At 47.3% G+C, this 22,586-nt stretch overlaps 1 protein-coding gene across 2 annotated transcripts in view; it reads right to left on the bottom strand.

Moving 5' to 3' along the window:
• Window positions 1–2,571: 2,571 nt before the first annotated feature.
• The window catches only part of LOC147116668 (solute carrier family 66 member 2), a 125,175-nt gene continuing 105,160 nt past the window's right edge, over window positions 2,572–22,586 (bottom strand). For both annotated transcript variants that reach the window (XM_085991767.1, XM_085991768.1), the window contains exon 5: window positions 2,572–9,257. In XM_085991767.1, the coding sequence (XP_085847893.1) occupies window positions 9,083–9,257 (175 nt within the window). In that variant the 3' untranslated portion in view covers window positions 2,572–9,082. The remainder of the gene's footprint in view (window positions 9,258–22,586) is intronic.

Genomic DNA, 22,586 nt, shown 5'->3' with positions numbered 1-22,586 from the left:
TAAATTTTGTCTTTTTAACATTTTTCCCGACTCTGGCCCTATTTGCTGGTATACTCTTATATTTGTACGCTCTGTCTCTTCCTGTCACACTCTGGTTATCATTACCCCTATCACTACCCTGCACTATTGCCTTGTCCTTTGTCTTTAACTTTCTAAATTTCCCCTCACCTGACCTCCCCCCCCCCCCCCCCCCCACTATTTAGTTTAAAGCCCTATCTACAGCCTTAGTTATTCTATTCGCCAAGACACTGGTCCCAGCATGGTTCAAGTGAAGCCCGTCCCAATGGAACAGCTCTCTCTTTCCCCAGTACTGGTGCCAGGGCCCCACGAATCAAACCCCATTTCTCCCACACCAATCTTTGAGCCACGCATTCAACTCTCTGATCCTATTGACCCTATAGGCTAAAGGGATCAAGGGATATGGGGAGAAAGCAGGGGACAGGGTACTGAGTTTGGATGATTAGCCATGATCTCATTGAATGGCAGAGCAGGCTCGAGGGGCCGAATGGCCTACTCCTGCTCTTATCGTCTATGTTTCTATGCCAATTTTGCTCGTGGCTCAGGTAGTAATCCAGAGATTATTACCTTTGTGGTTCTCCATCTCCCACCGCCAGCAGCTCCGCAATTCTCGAAACCTCCAGGTCTCCCTCCTCTGCTGCAGTCAAATTTGTGAAGACTGGAGGGCCACCTCTGTTCTCCCTCTCCCTGTTGTTCTGGGCTCTTTTCTCCTGCAAGGAGGGAAATAAGAGAAGTTTGAGTGAGAGTGATGGAATGAATGTAAGGAATGGATGGGTTACATCTGTAGAGGGTGATTATGAGGAAGTGGGGTGACAATGCCAAATGGCCTCCTTCTGTGGTGTTACTTGCTATGATTGCATTAGGATGAGTGTGAGTGTTGGCTAGTCAGATGGGGATATGAGTATGCACATAGAGGGATGGGTGGACCTGGAAGGTATGTTGGTGTGAGGAATAATGTGCAGGAGTAGGCATGGGAAGGCAGAGTGATGGGGATGTGGTGACAGGAACATCAGGATGAAGGTGAGTGTGGCATTGCACTCACCTTTCCTGATCTCATCAGATCATTGAATCTCTTCTTGTACTGGATCCCGGTCCTCCTCATGACGTCCCTGCTGCTATATCCAACCAAGCTCTTTTGGTGTATTTTGGAGGTCTCCCTCACCTATCAGCAGGGAACAGGACCCCCCTGCTTGCTCTGACTGCCTTTAGAGTCCATCTGAAAACCGTGGTGCAGCCCTCTGCCTTTGACTATCCATCATTGCTGGTTTAGAACATTCAGCCCTTTGGATTTCAGGTTCCATCCTCCTCTAGCAACCTTCAAATGAGTTGAGTGCAAGGCTGCTTTAAATATCGGCGTTGGAAACGAGTCATCGATGATGTCGCAAGACCCGCACCACTTAATTGGGCTGGGAAACGCGCATGACTGCTTTAAGTGTGGCCATTAAGTTAAAGTCGCCCTGAACAACGCGCTGAGCAGAACCTCACGTTCCCGACCCGCCCGCACCCGACCCGACTCCACGGTAAAAATTCCAGCCAAACATTCAGGCCTAGAAATTGGGTTGGGGCGCCAAAGTGGCGCAAAAGTCGCCTGAGCGCAGGATTTAGCGTAGCGTTCGAGGCTTTAGCGATCGTCAGATATTCAGTTTCATTGCCCCTCGAGGGACACGGGGCGAGGTTTGAGGCGCTCCGCGTCCCTCTTAGGGCGCTGAAACTGAATATCACAGCGCAACGTGCCACAGCGCCACACGCTGCGGCACGGCAACGCTGTGTTACTGCAGGCCTTCCTCACACTGTTAAGGGGGAGGTGCCTGCAACAGCGCGATCCCCCGCTCGCGAGTGCCGGCAAACGAGCCCGGCACCAAGGAGAAATGCCGGGCTCTCGGGAAACAGCCGGCAATGCCGCGGGGGGGGGGGGGCGGAGATTAGGAGGCTGGGGACGGAGGTGCTGGCAGGCGGCTGCCGAAAAAGGCGGCCGCCCCGCACCTCCACCTTAACTTGCGCCGCTGCCGGCACAGTAAGGCCCCGTGAACCGGGCGTGAATGGGGCGCTGCGCACACCGATGACATCATCGGTGGCGGCGCAGCGCAAATGGCTAACGCCACCATTAGCGCCCCTGCTGAATATCGCGGGAGGCGCAGCCAGTGGCGCTATAGCCACTGACTGCCTCTTTAGGTGCTAACAGGTGGCGCTACTCACCCAATTTTTCCCCCTCAATGTGAAGGGTGCAGAGAAGATTCCAAGCGGAAAATATTAAATAGTATAGATAAGGTAAACCCAGAATATTACATCAAAGTAACCCAGGAAAGTAGGGCCAAAAAACATTTTGGACGGGTCAAAGTCAAGGGCTGTAGTTATAAGACCGTTTTGTTGGGTTTTTTTAGATGATCTTTCTATGTATCCAGCCCAAAATGGACACATTCAGAGTTCTGGTTCAATTCAAAGAACTGTTAACCTAAATTTAATTCAGATATAAGGGTTAAATTGTTTAAAATATATATATAAATTAACAAATTCTATTTCTATGAAATAAACAAGAAAATATATTTTCATTAATATTTTCATTAAGTTCTTTAATACAACACTCTGATATTTTTCCATTTCCGCAATGACATACTAAAAGATACATCAAAATGTAACATCCTTAAGCTATTTAGCAGAATAACATAAGTTTATATGAATGCAAGTTATTTCTTCCTTACAATACAATATTTGAAAGTAAACAGGATAATTTATATATATATTCTTAAAAGTTATATTTGACCTAGAAGGTTAAAAAAAAAGAAAAGACACAAAAATAGCTGCTTGCATAGATCAACATAAAACTCTTTTACAATCTTTATATGCACATCAGGAGTAATTTTCTGAAGCTCCCAGTTTGGCATGGAGCTTCATTAGATGGGAATTGTGGGTCAGAGGTGGAGATATAACACGAGAGGATCAATTGTGCGACCAATTCATCTAGCGAGGCACCGGAGTGTAGCCTCACAAAATTACCCCCTGTACTATACTGGGCACCATTCAGTGAACTACAAGACATAGCCCCAGGAAGAATTCAGTCAATTTTGTTGTGCATAACAGAATCCGAGCTGCAAACATAACAGGTATCTGGTAGATTTGACACCAGTGATGCTGGCAGCACACAAGACAAAACTGGACGCCATCAAGCAAGTCGCAGATTTCTCCTTGCCAAGTATATGTTCTGACAATCCTGGTTCGGCAAGTGATAATTAACTCTGTATCTGAAATTCTCCGCACAAGTTCCAAGTAATGAGGGAGTCTGGGCGAGGGTTTCATGGGCAGAGGTTGTGTGTGAAGCTTCACCATTGGTACTTTGTATCGATAGACAGAACTGAGGTCGAGGTGCAGCTGTGCAACAGTTTCTCTCTTGGCATAAATACAGAGGCTTGGCTTAAACGCTTGTTTCTGTCAGTATCACCGAAAGCTAGAGAACAGCTACGACCTTAAAGTCACCGAGAGGTATCCAGTACTATTTATAAATATGTCTATAAAATCACAACTTAAAAAAAAGATCAGATGGAGTATGTGCTTGTCCTGTCACTGTGGAGCGTATAGTGTATCACAAAGGACCTTAAAGAATACTTGTTCTGTGTTACAGGACTGTAAATATTACCAAGCTGCCGAAAATAAAACTCTACCATGCATATATGAAAGGATAATTGAAGTAAACTGAAGTGCTGTTCAATGTTCCCCGTGAGCTGCGCTTTGTTCTGCGTGGCCTGTTCCCTTTAATGCGTGGCCCCTTTAAATTTCTGCGCGTGTGCGGTATTTCCAATGTAAAAGCTGGTGAGCGGCCCGTGCAGGACCTTTCAGATTACATCGCGGCCGCACGCGCACGCACCTTAGCGGGAACATTGGTGCTGTTATATTACATATTACTGTATAATCAAATCTAGTATTCTGCACGATTTTTTTTTGAAGTGACTGACTGTAATGTCAGAATGTGTCATAAAATCAATCCTACGGTGACTGTAGGAGTTTATCTATATCAAAATTAAAAAGAATAAAATTTAAATGTTTCAGGTTATTCTGAGAGAAATTGCAGAAAACCGGTTTCTGCACATTGGGGAGAATGTGCACTTTAAAAGTTCGAAGGTATTTTGTTCATTCAGAGGATCTACGTCCTTCAGCTTTTCATCAAAGGGCTTTGGCAAAAGAAATGATGGATTAATGTCAAGCTGTAGACTGCACGTGGACATACAGCAAATCTTCAGTAGTTACCCCAATATCATCTGCACCGTACAGAAGCAGTATTAGACAACAGTTCAAAAACAACTGTGTAAGACAATAATTGGCATTGACAGCTCAGGTAAAACTTCACTGCCAGAGTATGACCCATTTACAAAAAACCATGATTAATAATGTAATATTAAAGTTGCCTAGCCCTGCTGGAGTTCAGTACAACTGAACCTGAGAATCACAGTGGCAGTACATTCTGTAACAGCATTGACTAGAAAAAATCAATCCTTTCTGAAAAGTGAGGAAAAAATTCACCACCTATAATTTCATATGCACAAGCCATCTGACATTAATTTTCATATTGCACTAGTAGTGTCTGTTTTATTTATGTAACTTAAATGCATTTTGGAAGACTGATCTTCTGTGCAAAACTGCACTCACAAAAAAAAATCATATGTAAAAGCCCCAAAAATGCATGGACTGCAATCCAGTAAATGCATTGGTATTTCACCACTGGCGCACTGCAGCACTGACCCTGCCAGTGGTCAGTGGGAGGTGCATCAGTTGCATAAAGCCAGTGAGGACCCATACCACTATGGCCGCATCTCTGGCACCTGCCTGTCCTATGCTGCTGGAAACTCAACAGTCTGGCCGCCATCTGGAAGGCGGGAGGATTGGACAAGCACAGACCCGACATTCATTAGAAAAGGGTGGCCCATGTCCTCCTTCCCCCCTCCTCCGGACATCCCATGCAGTCCAGTCATGTGTAAGAGGGCCAATCCTAATTTTTTTTCAAAATGCCCCCACCTTCAGGGGTTCAGGTTGCCTCTTGGGCCTGGTCCCCCTGGTGGGGTTCACCTCTGCCCTTCTGCAGGCTGGTATGCTCATCTCACTGGGTCCCCGTCCCCAGCACTGCCCCCTCGGAAATGGCTGGCCGTGTATGGGGCAGACAGATGCTCTGCCTTATAAGAACAAATGGGATTCCCAACAAAGGCTGGCCATTTTCCGAGCTGGTCCGCTGGACTCTTGCCAGAGGTATGGTGGGAGTCTGGTGGAACAGCTGAGAAAATCCAGCACAGTATATCCTGGAATAAAGGAAATAGTCATTTATGTAAAGCGGATAAAAATGTTATACATTCAGACTGATACTAAAGTAAATGGGTAATGTAAGGTAGTGGTAGGTTCCACAACTGTAAAATCCTGCAGTTACAATTTTTAATTAGCAACAGAATGTAGTTATTATTAATGTATTGGTCAGATGACAGAACTCTACAGTGAATTTTGCTCTGTTAAATGTTAACATAGAAACATAGAAGATAGAAGCAGAAGTAGGCCATTCGGCCCTTCGAGCCTGCTCTGCCATTCAATGAGATCATGGCTGATCATCCAAATTCAGTACCCTGTCCCTGCCTTCTCCCCATATCCCTTGATCCCTTTAGCCTCAAGAAATATATCCAACTCTTTCTTGAATATATTTAATGAAATGGCCTCCACCGCCCTCTGTGGCAGAGAATTCCACAGGTTCACCACTCTCTGGGTGAAGAAATTCCTCCTCATTTCAGTCCTAAATGGCTTACCCCTTATCCTTAGACTATGACACCTGGTTCTGGACTCCCTGGCCATCAGAAACATCCTTCCTGCATCTAGCCTGTCCAGACCTGACAGAATTTTATAGGTTTCGATGAGATCCCCTCTCAATCTTCTAAACTCCAGTGAGTATAAGCCCAATCGACACAATCTCTCCTCATACGTCATTCCTGCCATCCCAGGTATCAGCCTGGTGAATCTTCGCTGCACTCCCTCCATGGCAAGAACGTCCTTCCTCAGGTAAGGTGACCAAAACTGCACACAATACTCAAGGTGCGGTCTCACCAAGGCCCTGTACAACTGCAGCAAGACATCCTTGTTCCTGTACTCGAACCCTCTTGCTACGAAGGCCAACATACCATTTGCCTTCTTAACCGCCTGCTGCACCTGCATGCTTACCTTCAGCGACTGGTGCACAAGAACACCCAGGTCTCTTTGCACTTCCCCTTCTCCCAATCTATTGCCATTCAAATAATAATCTGCCTTCCTGTTTTTGCCGCCAAAGTGGATAACCTCACATTTATCCACATTGTAGTGCATTTGCCATGTTTCTGCCCAATCACCCAACCTGTCCAAATCGTACTGGAGTTTCACGACATCCTCCTCACAGCTTACCCTCCCACCCAGCTTTGTGTCGTCTGCAAATTTGGAGATATTACATCCAATTCCCTCGTCCAGATCATTAATATATACTGTGAACAGCTGGGGTCCTAGGACCGATCCTTGCGGTACCCTACTAGTCACCGCCTGCCACTCGGAAAACGACCCGTTTATTCCAACTCTTTGCTTTCTGTCCGCCAACCAGTTCTCTATCCAAGTCAATACCTTGCCCCCAATCCCATGTGCCTTAATTTTGCACAAAAAAGTAAATGTGCCTAAACTGATAAACAAAAGTAGCAGTGGTCTTTTCTTCCATTATTATTGCTAATCCAAATTTTGCTCACAGCCTAAAATGGGAGTATGGGACAAAGTAAAGAGATAATTCTTGTTCATGTCTCTGAAAGCAATTGCTATGAAATAGTGGGGGTGATTTCCAACTGCCGGCTGTGCTTTTCTCGCGTGAAAAAACAGATCGCCGGCAATTGAAAATCAGCTGGGTGGGGGTGGGTCGGGAGGGGGAGACTCGACCACCCCATTGATGGATAAGGCCCCCGAGCAATTTACAAATGGGCCTGCAAATGTGTGAGCGTCCCAGCCCACCTGAAACAGGCAGGAGGCTGCCAAAATATGCAAAGGGGTGTTGTGTGCCGGTCGTAGGACCCGATTGCAATTTTTAGGGTCCTCACTCCACCCACTTGCACAAGGCGCTGAGCAACCTAATCAACGGCCCTCAAAAGGGGCTGCTGGAGGCTTCTCACAAAATAGCCCAAGAAACTTCCATTTTATTTTCACGGGGTCAGAAGGAGTAGGAGGGCTCCTCCTGCACGCACAGAAAAAAAAACTGTGGCCGGCTGCCGTCCTGTTCCGTTCGAGACCCTCCCCGGAATCAGAAACCCGCCCCGCCCCGCCGACCTGACCTGGGAGCCAGTCGATTTCCTGCCCTCCTATAAGTGGCAAGCTGCAGCTCGCTGGTAGCATTTTAAAATGAGGCCGGGCTTCCAAGTGGCTCGGGTCTCACGCTGGCAAGCGTGGGCGGACAGCGCAGCCGCTCCGACTCCTTCGTGCCCGCTGTGGACGGGAGTCGAAGATCGCAACCCCCCCCCACCCCACAGTCTGAATGGGGAGTGAAAAAGCAAAATGTTTCCCTAAACCACCCCTGCCCCACCTTCAGAAGGGCAGCTAATGTTACAACAGAAAAGCAAGTTCTCGGTCTATCAGCGCAGCATTGCTACAAGTGCAACGTACAGAGAATTTTTCAGCCAGAGAATGGGTCCGAGTTCCCAACAAACTGGGTGTGTCTGACTATTTTTGGTATGGCGCAGAGCACTTCCACCGCACTATTAGCTTCTTATCTACACAAAAGGTGCACTGTGTTGTTTTTAAGGATTAGCTTCCTCTTGTTTATCTTAAGTAACAGTTTTGGCAAGGGAAAACTTCCTTTCCCTTTAGGATAGTTAAAAATATCCTACTCACTAAACTGGAAATGTCTTTTAAAACACTTTTCCAGTAATAATATGTAGCTCACTTTAGAATCTGAAATTTTCAGAAATATAGCACATCCTTATCACGGTACAAGACTCATTATCTAAGGTTACATTTCCTGCCAGTATCCACTCACGGGCTTCCTTCTGCGCACTGTACATTTGCATTACAGTAAATTCAAATTCACGTATATTTGGTTTGGAAATTACCAACTGACTAGCTACCAAACATTATAATGCTTTGGGGAACAGGCCAAGAATAAAGCCACAGAATTGTTTTAAAAAATAGTGCAACAATGTGAAACATGAAGCACAGGTGAAAGTGGAAACAGAGGGAAACAATAGAAGGAACATCAACAAGGACCATTTTCAGTGTTTCCAATGGACAGTATCATGAAATAAAATGCTGGAATTGATCCTGTAATAGATCACATTGGAAATATGTTCTCACTGATCCAGGGTCCAAATCTGCAGCATTTTTCCAGGACTGCCAATCAGTGTAGACGAACTTCTACTCTATACAGTTTAGTTTTTAAATATTGTCATTAAATATTACACGCAGAACATTATAAAGGGTGTAACGATACTCTCAGCTGTAATTAGATTTTAAACATTTGCCCTAGATGTGTTAAAGGATGATATAAGGAGTCATTTTCTGAGTGTGTGGTGATAGTGGGATAACCTAGCCCACCACCAGTGCATAGAGGAAAATGACAGGTAAAGTTCCTGCCACCAGCTTGTACACAGGAAGTTTAGACTATAATACAAAAGGAGTTTTATGTTAAGTCTTGTGGAGACTTTGAGAACCATCCTCATATTTCAGCAATATTCATCTCGTCAGACCTTATTACATGCTTGTTAACAAGGGTGAGTACATCTCTGTTCTTGTTGTTCCTGTTTCTGTTCATATTTGTCTCTTTTTGCTGATAGCTAAATCATAAGAGACATTTAAAGCTATCGCTTCCCACTGCTTGTTGGAGGTACATTTTGGTTTGTGATTTGGAGATCTTGGGCAACAGCAGAATGCATCCTGTAGGAAAGAAAGCATGACAGGAAATGCTTTCTTTGGTGAAGGCACTTTAGATACTATAAATAACTGGTAACAGCACAAAATATTCTTCCATAGAATAGAGAGGAAAAAACTCTTCTAGCCACATCTAGCACAGTATTCAGCCACTCCCTTTCATAATGACATTTTGTTAGATGTATTTTTCACGTTGTACTTGCCCATAGGTGAACACCTGAAAGAAAATTGCAATGTCAATACAAATCTGAACAGCCCCACAAACCCAGAATTGTACTGGAGTCGCATTAGTAATGAAGTATGTAGTCTTAAAGACATCACCCAGGGTCCACAACAGCACCATCTTCACACTGGGAAAAGAAAAAAAATTTAAATTATTATGCTGCCCTAATGGGATTTATCAAATGCAAATTTAATTCGCAACACTAAACAGCAATAACAACAACTTGCATTTTATACAGCACATTTAACAAAGGAAAGTGTCCCATGACACTTCACAGAGATGTAAAAAGACAAAAATAGACGGCGAACTAAAGAAGGAGGAATTAGGAGACCAAAAGCTTGGGCAAAAATGTGAGTTTTAAGAAGGGTCTTAAAGGAGGAGAGGAAGGTGGAGACAGGGAGAGGTTTAGGGAGGAAATTCCAGAGCATAGAGCCTTGACAGTTGAAGGCACAGTCGTTAACAGTGGGGTGAAAGGAGAGGGAGATGCACAAGGGGCGCCACTCTTACCTATTTAATCATAGCGCAAGACTTTATTCACAATGGGTCATTTCTTGATTAGGACTACTTTTATTTTTCTGTCAACCATCTTAGGATCTTAGGCCCTGCTATTGACTGGGGCAGGTATCGTGAGTGGGGGGAGGGGGCTGGTTGGGGCAGGGAAGGAGCTTTGTTTGGGAGAAGTCTTGGTTTCCCCGATTTGTGCGTCTTTTTCTCTAGCAGATTCCCGGCCCGGAAGTCAGCCTGATTGACTGGCTTGGCTCCCTGTTGGAGGTGCAACGCTCTGGAAGAGGCTGCAGCCCCAGGAGCAGGTCGAGAGCCTGCAGCTTTGTTAGTGGGAGCGTGGGAGGGTCTGGATCTTGGGGTGGTCAGATTCCGATTCCGGGGGGGGTGGCGGGGGAAGGATCTGGGGGTGTCTGATGGTGGGGTGTGGGGGGTTCGATGGTGGGCTGGGAAGAAGCTAAGCTTAGTGGACTGGAAGGAAGCACCCCTGCTCCTCCTGGCCCACATGCAGTGCTGTTATGTCATTTACCTTCTTTCCAAAGCTGTCCTTGCCTTCCTTCAGCTGCCGGGTTTCCCAAGGCCAGGTTAATCCTGGAAGATGGGTTAAATCTGAGGCACGCAGCCTCATTAGAATATTTAAATGGACAACACGCCTCCTGGGAGTGGGTTGGTTGCCTACCACCCACCCCACCCCCGGTCCCGCCTCTGTTAAAACCGGAAGTGGCTGTTTTGGAGGCGGGTCGGGGTCAGGTTTGAGATTTAAAATTTTTTACCATTCCACCCAACCCAAACCCACCCGTTTTTTGTGGTTAAAATTACCCCCATAGAATCATACAGCACAGAAAGAGTTAATTCATGCTTGTGCTGGCTTTTTGAAAGCTATCCAATTAGTGCCACTCCCCCGCTCTTTCCCCATAGCCCTGCAATTTTTTTTCCCTTTTACGTACATATCCAATTCCCTTTTAAAAGTTACTATTGAATCCGCTTCCGCCACCCTTTCAGGCAATGCATTCCAGATCATAACTCGCTGCATAAAACAAATTCTCCTCATCCCCCCTCTGGTTCTTTGGCCAATTATCTTAAGCTCCCACGGATCATACATTTCACGTGTGATACCAGCTTTTCTGCATCTCACCTGAGCACTGACCCATTCATCCCCATTTTCTCAACCTTTTCAGATTCCATGACTTTTTACGCTCATCTCCCCTCTCCTCATCGTCACTGTATACCTCAGCCTTTACCAGTTCTTTACCTCTCCCACCCAGCATTTTTCATTGGGGGGATGAAATCCAACTGCGGCAGGTGCGCAAATCATCTGGTAGCAGAATGGAAAGGACGGTCAGGGCGGGTGTATAACGGGTGGACGATCCGCTACCGCCTGTTTTGCACCCCTCGCTGAACTTTAATTGTATGCCCCACAACTTTTAATAGAAAGCATTAAAATGTAAAGGGGGAAAAATTCGGTTGCTTTGCACCTCCCGTTAGAGGGCGCTAACAGGATGCAAAGCAACTAATGCCCGGACGCGACGATGTTTGCGCCGCTCGCGAAATTGACCAGACATTTTACGGCGGTGCCAAACACTACCGCCACGATCTCCTGCGCCGGCAGATTGTGACGTCAATCGAGCGTGCAACGCCCCGGACCGGATATTGAGTGGCGCCCTCTGCCTTACTGCCTGCCGCTAGCAACGACAAGTTGAGGGGAGCGTTTTGCAGTCAGGAAGGGACTGGGGGAGTGCTATTTAAAGGCGACCGCTTCCTGCCTTTTTTTGTCGGTGACATTTTTGCACCACGCATTCTGAAAGAGAGAGAGACTTCTGGAGAGATTCAACGCTGTGTGAAAGAGTTTTGGGTACTGAGCAGCACTTAGCAGGTTCATTTTGATTTGACCTTCCTTGCATCGATTTAGAAGAGACTGTGGGGGCTGCACTCTGAGCTCTTTCCCTGGACCTCTCCATTGTTCTTTCCAGCAGATTTGATGTACAGGTCTCTCCAGGCCGAGATTCAAGGCTGCAATGAGCAGGGTGTGGATGGCGAGCAAGATCGACCCTCCCCTTTAAGAACTGGCCGGCGCCAGTGTGTCTGTGTTCTATTGCTGACTGACATCACATGAGCTTCGCCAGCGCTCTGAAGTAGCGTCTCGCTCCTCGGCGTTAGCGTCTTAAGAGAGGTGTGTAGCACTTGATTTAGCGCTCCAATCACCTCCAGAGGCGATAGAAGCCAAGTTTGCAGTCGGAGGCAATAATTAGCGGCAGGTGGTAAACTTTGCGCCCAGCCGATAATTGCGCCCCAAACAGGGCGATACTGAATTTCTCCCCCAAAGTGTGTGATGCAAATTAATAAACAGATCAGCAGCAATGGCTTAAAGAAATGGAAACTGGGCTGCTATCAGATTGCACAAACACCTTAGCATTAAGCTCACACATGTAACTCTCTAACATTACTTTTTTAATGCGTCATTTTTTAGCCTATGTCAGAGTTTTACCAGATTTCTTCTATTACTTATTCTACATTTCATTCTGACTATAATTAAATACAACTACATAATCAAATAAAGGCCTTCCATCTCTGCTCGCTACCTTTGTCTCTAGTACTGGAGTTTCCATTCATAAGAAAGACATACAGGCAGATAATCAGGTCTGGCACAGCCCTGCTTATTACTCATTCACAATGATAAATCACTCTTGCTACACAAGAAACGTTGCTGTATCTGGACCAAAGAAGTTCAGTATCGCATTTCAGAATAAGGCCAAGATTAAAATGACCATTGCTCGTGAGTGACGAGTAATAATGACAAAGAAATAACGGCAGCTTCAATTTGAAAATCTCACAGATTACTCTTTATCACCTAAAGATGCAGTTTGATACCACGAGATCCTGTATGGAATTCAATTACTATAAAAAATTCACTACTTGCTGATCATCTTGGGAGTGGAAATACTTTTGAAGTCATTTATCTGGCTCCAGGGATTTTAAAGTTTGACCGAATTAGAATCTTCAACTTTAGTGACACTGAGGGTGAATTTCCACCGGGGGGGGTGGGTTCCACTCGTACGCTGTAACTGGGATGGAAGAGTCACGGAAATCCCGGGACAATAAAGTTACAGCAAACAAACGGGAGAACCCCCATGGCCATTCATGCCCCAACAGTCAGCAGTGGCCTTTGCTGCAATATTAAATCTTTCCTAATCCTCTAAGAGCTGTCTGTCTTTCTTCTTCATACCTTCCACATAATCTACTTTCTTGTAAGGAAGGGCCTTTGATTCATAAACACGCAATCAAGTCATGCTTCAGTAACTTTGATTGATAGCACACTTAAAATCCTTGGAATGGATGCATTTTTATCTAGGATCCTGTTTTATTCCCTAAATGGTATTAAATGTCACCAAAATTACTCCAGTGAATAAAGCATTTCAAACTACAAGTAATTACTTTTGTGAAGTAGTCTACTAGATTAAGTGGATAATTACAAAGGTTATACAAGGCTTACTGAAGTATATCTCGTTATTTGTTATCTGAAGTAACAGACACCCTGGCCAATATTTCTCCATAAAGTTTATGTCCTTCTCTCCACTCCTAAAAGCATTGGGCTGGATTTTGCCAGGCCCGAGGAGGTGGGTTTGGAGGCGTGTGAGGTGTTAAAATCGCAAAAAATGGCGGGCGGCTCTGATCCCGCCTCCATCCTGCCTCTGAGCAATTTTCCCACATTCGGGATAGGCCCTTAAGGCCCTTAACAACCAGTTAAGAGCTTCTATAATCCCATTTTGAGAGGCCTTTCTGAATTTAACACATTTCCCCTGTGCTGCACGTCTCCTCCTGAACACGCCTGTTAATCCTGGCGGCCTCACAAGTGGACTGCTTACTAACAGCTGCAGCTCCGCCATTAAAAAGGAGTTTTCAGCAATCATCATTTGCAGGTGGCAGAAATTTGTTGTCTCAGGTCTGGGGGAACTTTTAGCAGGTGTACTCATAGGTGTGGAAGTTTGGAGCCTGACACCCATCTCCAGTGTGACCTCCTGGGAAACCCCTCTCCCCACCTTGACTGAGTGCTTCCTCAACTGAGGTATATACCAGAAGAATGGGAACCATTTATTTCCTTTCTTCCTGGACATCAGATTTGGACGAAGACCAGCCGCAGCCGCAGCAGCACCTGGAGCAACAGCAGCACCAACAGCAGGAGCAACAACAGGAGCGCCAAGCTGCTGCTCACCCACCTGAAGCTGCACAGGCTAGAAGGCGCCAGCACATGGAAGCACGTCGCCACAGGGGATACCCCCCAAACAGGGTCTACAGACAGAGGAACAGCTACCTCAACACGACTGAGCAGCAGTGCCAAAGGAGCCTCCGACTTTCGCGAGAGGTAGTGGGTGACATCTGCGCAATGCTGCAGCAAGACCTGGAGCCCAGTCACCACCGCACTCAACTTTTGGTTTTAGGCTCATTCCAGGGATCAACAGCAGACATCAGCGGCATCTCCCAGGCGGCCATACACACTTGCATCATGCAGGTAACGGATGCCCTCTTTGCCATCGCGCACAATTACATCAACTTCTCCAAGGATCGAGCAAGTGTAACAGCGCGTGCAGTTGGATTTGCTAACCTGGCAGGCTTTCCAAGGGTGCAGGGAGTCGTCGACTGCACACGTGTGGCCCTTAAGGCACCCCATCACAATCCAGGTATTTTTGTCAACCACAAGGGCTTCCACTCCCTCAACGTGCAGCTGGTGTGTGACCACAAGAAGGAAATTTTGCATGTTTGCATGACTCCTTCATCCTGCGGCAGTCTGGTGTGCCTCCGCTCTTCAGTCTGCCAGACCAACTTTTCGGATGGCTACTTGGAGACAATGGCTATCCCCTGAAGACGTGGCTAATGACGCCGTTGAGGAGCCCATCCAACGAAGCTGAGGAGCACTACAACTCCAGCCATACTTCCACCAGATCCATAATCAAGCAAACCATCGGCTTGCTGAAGATGCGATTCAGATGCCTTGATAGATCAGGTGGAGCCCTGCAGTACTCAGCAGCCAGGGTCTCTAGAATCGTCGTGGTCTGCTGTGCACTTCACAACATGGCACAACATCGTGGCTTGCAGATGCCTGAGGTACAAGTGGCTCATCGCATAGCCTCCTCAGATGAGGAGGAGGAGAGCGACAACGAACAGCTTGCAGAGGCCCATCAACCAGCGGCAGCAGCACGCGAGCACATTGCTGCCCGGGATGCAAGGGACGTACTCATCTTGGCCAGATTTGCTTAGTTTGGCCAATCAAACACTTTTGCCTCGCACCTTCTTACCAGAGCATCGACAATGGCCAAGAACCTGCGGATTCCTATCACTCTGACCACCATATTGACAATTGCAAGTTGCCCTAAGCCCTCAATGTGGAAGTCCCATTTACGAAATGACACAGGCCACAACTTCAACAGTTTACCATCAAAATTTTTTATCACAACAATTAATGGATGGCATTTCAAAAATAAACACAACAGAACACCCAAGTGACTACCCTTGTGCCTACGTGTGCATTATCTTTCTCTTACATGTGCTCCTGCGTGGTGCTTCCCCTGTGGCTTCAGCAGATGTGGAGGCCCCTTGCTCACTTTCTTGCTGCCCCTGCCTCGACACCTTTGGCGGGCGTCCTCTGGGGTTGCGAGCCTGTGAGGGCTCAGCAACAGTCTGCTGCTCTTGCGGCTGTGCAGGGGCTGAGACGCCCATCTCAGTTGGGTGGGGACTCTGGTGGGGCTCTGACCGAGGGCTCTGCAGTGGCATGGTTGTGTGAGCACTTGGAGAGGAGTCCCCACTTCCTTGTTCTCTGGCACAAACATCCCTCTCATGGGTCAGCCCCACTTCAGAGCTAGCAAGTGGCTTGACAGCACCTTGCTGCACTTCAGGGGGGCCATGAGGACCTGTTTCTGCACTGCAAGTCCTACTCCAGAGGACTTCTGGTTTCTATTCTCAATAGCTGACCATCGCTCCTCAAGAGATGTCAGTCTATTCTGAACAATGACCATGTTTTCAAGACCCTGGCGACTAAGCTCCTCCATGGCCATAGCCCTCCTCTCCTCTACCGTAGCCATCCTCTCTTCTACCGTATCCATCCTCTCCTCTACGGTAGTTAGCCTTACCACGGAGGTAGCCATCCTTTCCACGGAGGTTGCCATCCTTTCCGTGATGATGCGTTCATGCGCCAATGCCTCCACAAAGGCCCTGCTCATGTTGGCGATGGACTCCCCCATTCACTCCACACTCGCAGCGACCCTGGAGACAAAACCTGCCAGAGACTCCTGCACCTGTTCCTGGAGTTCCAGCACCGCTCTCCTTCTGGATGGACCCAGAGGCACAGGATCGACATGCAGCGGAGCCGAGCTGGCAGAGTCCTGTGCCCTCCGACGAGGACTCTCCACTGCTGTCCCTGTCTCCACCATCCGCTGATGCTCACTTGTGAGCTGTGATACGCCAGGTGACAACTCTACTCTATGTCCCGAAGGTCCCACTGAGGTATGATTGTCTGCGCTGGTGCTGGGTGCACTGAATTCTGGTGACGCTGCGCTCTCAGAGGTTGCAGCTTCCTCTGAGGAGTCTGGAGGCTCAGGCTGTTCCTCCTGGACAGTGGGGAGGGGGGCTGTCGCTGGTCCTGTGAGGGAGTAAAGGAAAGAGTTAGACATGTGAGATAAACGTTACATGCACGTTGAATTGTGCAGATGATCATAAGTCAATCTGTTAGAGCATCAGAATCAATATCAGTCATTCATGCAATGTCAATGAGATGAAAAGCTATTCTGTCACCAGCTTGCTCTGATGCGCCCGTTTGTCCATCCCCCACTTGCGCATCCTCCTCCACTCCCATGATCTGCAGGGCCACCTCCTCTGCAGTGGTGAGCTGGGTTATTGAGGGTGGCCCTCCTCCTGTCCTCGCCCCCTCCCTCTTATTGTTGGCTCTCTTTCCCTGCAATGAGGGACACAAGTGGAGTTTGAGTGAGAATGAAGGAGTGAGTGTAGAGAATCCATAGCATAGATGCTTAGAAGGACACAAAAATGGAGTGAGGTACCAAGACCAAGGGCCCTCCCTGTGTGTTGTAAGTTGTCATAGCATCACAGTGATAGGGAGTGTGAGGGTTGCATAGTTGAATAGCTTTGTGAATATGAATGTACAGAGAGAGGGAATGGGTAAGGGTGCAGGAATGTAAGGGTGAAGTGGGATGTGGAGGAGGAGGTTGACAAAGCAGACTGCTGGTGATGAGAGGCGATGGGGATGGAATACTCACTTTTCCTGTGCGGAGAAGGTCATGAAATCTCTTTCTGCACTGCAGCCAGGTTCTGCTGCACATTGAAATCGCACTCACCTCCTGTGCCACTTGCAGCCACACAGCTTTGGTCTGCTGGGGAGGCTTTTTCGTCCCTGAGGACGGAAAGAGCACTTCCTTATTTGCTCTTGCTCCCTCCACCAGAGCTTGGAGGGAGGCCTCATCGAATCTGGGTGCACACTTTGGTCTGGTGCTGGACATAGTTGCAGTAGGAATCCCTCAGAAGTATGCTGATAAAGTTGTAAGGCTGAAAAAGAACGAAGGCTGCTTGCAGGCCTTAAATCCAACTGCTTAGATGATGTCATTGGAGGCCAGTTTCAGTATCGAAAGACTCGTTGGGCCAGGGGTTCCCACATGCTGGAAGTCAAGTGCCCAATTAGGGCAAAATCGCACTTTTGTCCTGCCTGACATCGGAGGCGGGGTTCTGACACGACGACCACCTGACACGCCCCCAGCCCACCCCCAAAGACAAAATCCAGCTCACTGACTCCTTGCTAGGGTAGAATATCTTGCTCAAGTGGTCAGTGAATTTTGGAAGGCTATTTCACCATGACAGGCATTACTACCAAGCCCAATGTTCATACACACACACGCGCACACACACACACACACCGGCCCCACTGGAGCCCTGACAAATTTTTCCTTCCCTATTCATGGAGTGCTGAGATCAACTGAAGTGCCCCATCACCATCTTAGTTGAGATCAACTAACTCAGCACATAGCAGGGATCAACCCAGAGCCTTTCATGTTTTCTGACTCAGCTACTCACTGGATGAACTGATTGATCCATCAGAGAATCCAGGTGGAGACTTTTATTTCAAATGAATTATGGAAGGGGATGATGTTAAGGCTAAAAAATTCATGTAAAATCTATTATTCGAGTCGTCTCCCATTTGTCCGTCAAAGGATTGTACAATTTGTGGTATTTCAAAAGGTGCACAGTAGCACTGAAAAGAGTGTGATAGATTAGTTACTTTCCATCTAATAAGTTTAAATTTTCATGTAAAAGTAGCGACTGGAACTAAGATATTGATAAATTGTTAAGGGATTGTAATTGCACTCTGCAATATTGAAGAGAAAAAAGAAATAACTCGCATTTGTATAGTGCCTTTCATGACCTCAGGATCTCCAAATATGTTAAACAGTCAATGAAATACTTTTGAAGTGTAGTCACTGGGCAGCACGGTGGCATAGTGGTTAGCACTGTTGCCTCACAGCGCCAGGGACCCGGGTTCGAATCCGGCCTCGGGCGACTGTCTGTGTGGAGTTTGCACATTCTCCCCGTGTTTGCGTGGGTTTACTCCGGGTGCTCCGGTTTCCTCCCACAGTCCAAAGATGTGCAGGTTAGGTTGATTGGCTATGATAAATTGACCCTTAGTGTTAGGGGGATTAAATACGTGGGGTTACGGGGATAGGGTGGGATATGTGTTGGTGTAGGGGTTACGGGGATCGGGTGGGATATGTGTCGGTGCAGGCTCGATGGGCCGAAATGGCCTCTATCTGCACTGTGGGGTTTCTGTGATTCTGTGAAATGCAGCAACCAATGTGCACACAGCAAGGTCCCACAAACAGCAATGACCAGGTAATGGGGGAAAAATTCGGTAGCTTGGCGCCTCCCGTTAGCGCCTGCAGATGGCGGTAATGGGGCGCTGATGCAGTAGCACCGGGGCGAGGCGAATCCAGCGCCGCAAGGCAAATCCAGCCCCCCCCCCGTTGCGCCGCCGGTACGAGGTACCGCCAGGGGCGTCAATGCCAAGCAGATTTTGACGTCAGTGATGGCCCGATCTGGAAAATTCATTGTCGCCACTTACCGTAGCACCTCGACCAGACAGTGACAGGGAGAGCTGGCGTGCAGCTGCAGGAAGCTGGCTCCAGCGACGTTATTTAAAGGCATCAGCATTAATCACTCACAGCTGTCAGGGCAGGTTAGTTTCAGTGGTTTCTTGTCAGTTTCACCCAGTGGAATAGTTTGTATGAGTAATTTCAAGCTTCTTTTGTATCAGCAGTCTTCTGGCAAGTAGCTACATTTATTGCTCAAAGATTCAAACTGCTACACTTGGCAACATTAATGGGGGCTGTACTGGCAACCCACCTCGCCCTCCAGGATCTACGGTGGAGGGAGCATAGGCAGCGAGAAATATGGGAACATGTGCGCAGAGGAATGAGGAGGGCATCAGGGCTCTCACCAGGAGGCCTTACCCTCCGAGGGTTTTCCGACAGCACTTCTACCTTCAATTTAGCGAGGAGCAGTGTATTAGATGGCTCCACATCACCAAAGTGGTGGTCACAGAACTCTGCCACCTCCTCCAAACAGACCTCCAGCTTCACACCAGGATGACTTAAACCCCAGATCCCTTTTGCTCACCACATGCCCATCATACCATCCCTGTGTCATACCATGTCACAGCGTCCTCCTGGGCGCAAAGGTGAAATGAGAGAGACCACAAAATATTGCAAGCTCCATTAATAAATTTATGCATAAACATATCACATTCATTCTAATAACTAATGACCCTTGTGCCTGCCATAGTTAAATAGCTGTCATTGTGTGCAAGGTGTGAGATGTGGGTGTGAGTGTTGGTAGGTAGAGATTGTTGGTGGGTGAGTGCTGGGGGTGTGGTGCTTTGGGCAGTGTGTGAAGCTTGTGGTACAGATGGTATGTAACATTTGTTGAAGCATTCAATCACCCTGACCACCCGACTGAGGTGAATCTGACATCAGCACACCTGCTTCAGTCCTCCGGCTCCTTCTCCTTGTTGTGCTTCTCCTTGCTGAGGCAGCTGCACAGCCAGCAATGCTGAGAATGAGGTGCTGCAGTATCAATGAACCTCCCCTTTAAGTACTGGGAAAAGCCTGTGGCAATGATGAGTTGCGATTAGACTGCACCCGATATTGGTCTGCCCTTTCAGTGTAACGCCACTGAGCTAGGCCTTTAAGACTTGATTTAGCACTCCAATCATTTCTTTGAGCAGTGAGAATGAATTTTGCGTGCAGTCTAAAGCATTAGTGCCTGGCGCTAATTCTCAAACTTTTCCAAAGATATGGCCCATTCCTGGACTATAATGAATTTCTAGCCCAAAATATGTTTTGGCAGTGTTGTTTGAGAAATAAATGTTAGCTAGGACACCCTGCTCTTGTTCGAAAAGTACCCTGGCATCTTTTACATTCACCTGAGGAGGTAGACTTGGTTTAACGTCTCATCATATTAGCATTTGTATGAAATCCTTTGACTGCTATTTTTACAAAGCTGTTAGCACAGTGCAGCTTTATTGTTCCGGAGCCATAATAACCCTGATCGTTAATCCTGGATCAACATAAAACTTGTTGTGGACATCAATCAGTAACAAGAAGTCTTCAAATATATCATTTACCCACAAATGTTGGCAGAATAAAAATGTGATGGCAACTTAGATGCCCAGAATAAATAAGCATAAAGAGCTCAGGTGAGACAAGAAACAGTTGAGAAACACAGAAAGTAAATAAAAGGAGAGACATAACAGTACAGCAACAAAAGGAATGACTTTGAGATTTATGGTATTTACACTGTAGGGAAAGACTTATCAATATGGACAACAGAATCAAAGGCTTAATTTTAACTCCGGGCCAGTTTTCAGCAGGTGAGTAGTAGTGAGAGGTAGAAACTCAACTGCTGCACCAGAAATGTGGCCTGAATTTTTAACTCCCAAGCCTCATTTAAATCCCGCTGACCGACTTCACGTCCATTCTGGCTGGCAAGTGAGCGGGAAGCAGCAGAAAATCGCATGGCCTGGAGACCGCTTACTGAGACCAGGTAGCTAGCGGGATCGGCAGCTGGGACTGTCCCGCAGTGCCCTTGAGATCAGGAAGGGGGGGGCACCGAGACTGCGGCAGGGAAGACCTAAGCTTTCCATGTCAGAGCCAGAGGAGCACGCCGCGCCGCGGTATTGCAGGCCTTCCTCCCGTTCTTAAAGTGGAGGGGCCTTGCGCAGCGCGACCCGGGGCTCAGCTGAGCCACCGAGGATCGGAGTGCCAGCAAAAGAGCCCGGCACTCAAGAGAAGTGCTGGGCTCTTGGAGCGCAGCTGGCACTCTGCAGGCGGGGGTGCTGGTCAGGAGGCCAGGGATGGCAATGGAGGCAGGTGCTGGCAGGCAGCCAGCAACAAAAATGGCCGCCTGGCACCTCGCCTTTAAATAGCGCTGCCCCGGCCGCAGGTAGGCCCCCCTGACCCCGTTGGACATAGCGTCCGGTGGTAAGTCAGGGGGCGCTACCGAAGATCGCGGCCGGGGCGCAAGCGGGGTGCTGCGCACGGTGATGATGTCATTGCCGGCGGCGCAGGGCCACGGGGCGCTAATGGTTAGTGCCGCCGCTAACCTCCCGCTGAATTTCATGGGAGGTGTTGGCAGCGCTGCGCCTAGGCGCTAGTTGCCTTGTGCCCCGTTAGCGCCTTCTTAGGGCACTAACGGGAGGCGCAAAGCAACCAAATTTTTCCCCCAAAGAGTTTTAAAAACCTTTTGCGTCTCTTTTTCACTCCAATCTACCCCGCTGCCTTCACTTGGCAGGAAGCTCAAGACTCTGAGTTAAAATTGTAGTTGGGTCCAAACGACATCATCGGGACCTGACATGCATATGCAAAAAAAGGAACCCGCTGATTTTGGGCAGGATCTTTGCCGCCTGCTCAGTTGAGCAGTTTAAAATCGGGAACCGTCTGCTCCCGGTATCTCCAGGGCAATTTGAACTGCCCACCCGGCCAGCGGCTGGGGATGGGGGGGGTCGGTGGTAGGGATAAAATTGTCCTGCAATATGGATTAAGAGTGCTAAAGAATGCAGTAAATATATTATAAATGCTTATTTCTGTATGAAATATATCATGTAAAGATATGAAGCACTATAACAGGTGAGATCGGCAGTGATGCCTTCTACTGGCACCAAAATGGACCAATAAATAAACACACCCAATATAAAATGAAAGCAGAACACACCAGGCACCAATTACAAGGCTGTAATCGGAGCTTCTGTCTTGCAAATTATGAACACTGAACCCCTACTTTGATTACTGTCTTCAATGTGTGTCAGGCATCCAATTCGGTCTCCTTTGCTGCTTCTTTTAGTCCTGTGTGCTACTCTTATACTAAATATACACATCTGCCATGTAAATACGTTGCTACTTCTGGGAATTTGGTCCTTTAAGTGCTTTCATGCAGTGGCACTGGTGGATATAATACTTACTAGCTGTTAATGCACTTCTACAGGTCGAAGAATCCCTGGTTTATCCTTGCAATATTTATGAAAGACAGCAGGCCACAAAATACTGAAATGGCTAACACCGAGTACAACTGAGTTTTAGTAGTTTAGAAAATTGCTGCTACTACTAATGCCTCATAGTATAGTTGCAAAAAGCTGACTAGTAGATAGAAGCAAGTGCTTCTGTGGAAGAGCAAAGAAAAAATAACGTGGTACATTATGCTAAAAATGTTCTAGTTAAAGTGGTACTGATAAAGTATAATCTTTTCCAGTGATAGTTTAGCAAAGTCGTAAATGAATTAGTCAAATGAACTTGCAATAACCAGACTTGTTACATTATTCAGTTGTTTTATTTCAGTAACCAGAAATGAGCAAATCAATGGAAATTATCGATGTTTTATCTGTAGTACTTTAGAAACAAATTAATAGTCCTCT

This window comes from Somniosus microcephalus, chromosome 6, assembly GCF_052327205.1.
Source record: "Somniosus microcephalus isolate GS21.2 chromosome 6, FLI_Smic_1.0, whole genome shotgun sequence".
NCBI classification, from domain to species: domain Eukaryota; kingdom Metazoa; phylum Chordata; class Chondrichthyes; order Squaliformes; family Somniosidae; genus Somniosus; species Somniosus microcephalus.
This window is presented reverse-complemented; position numbering and strand designations above follow the sequence as displayed.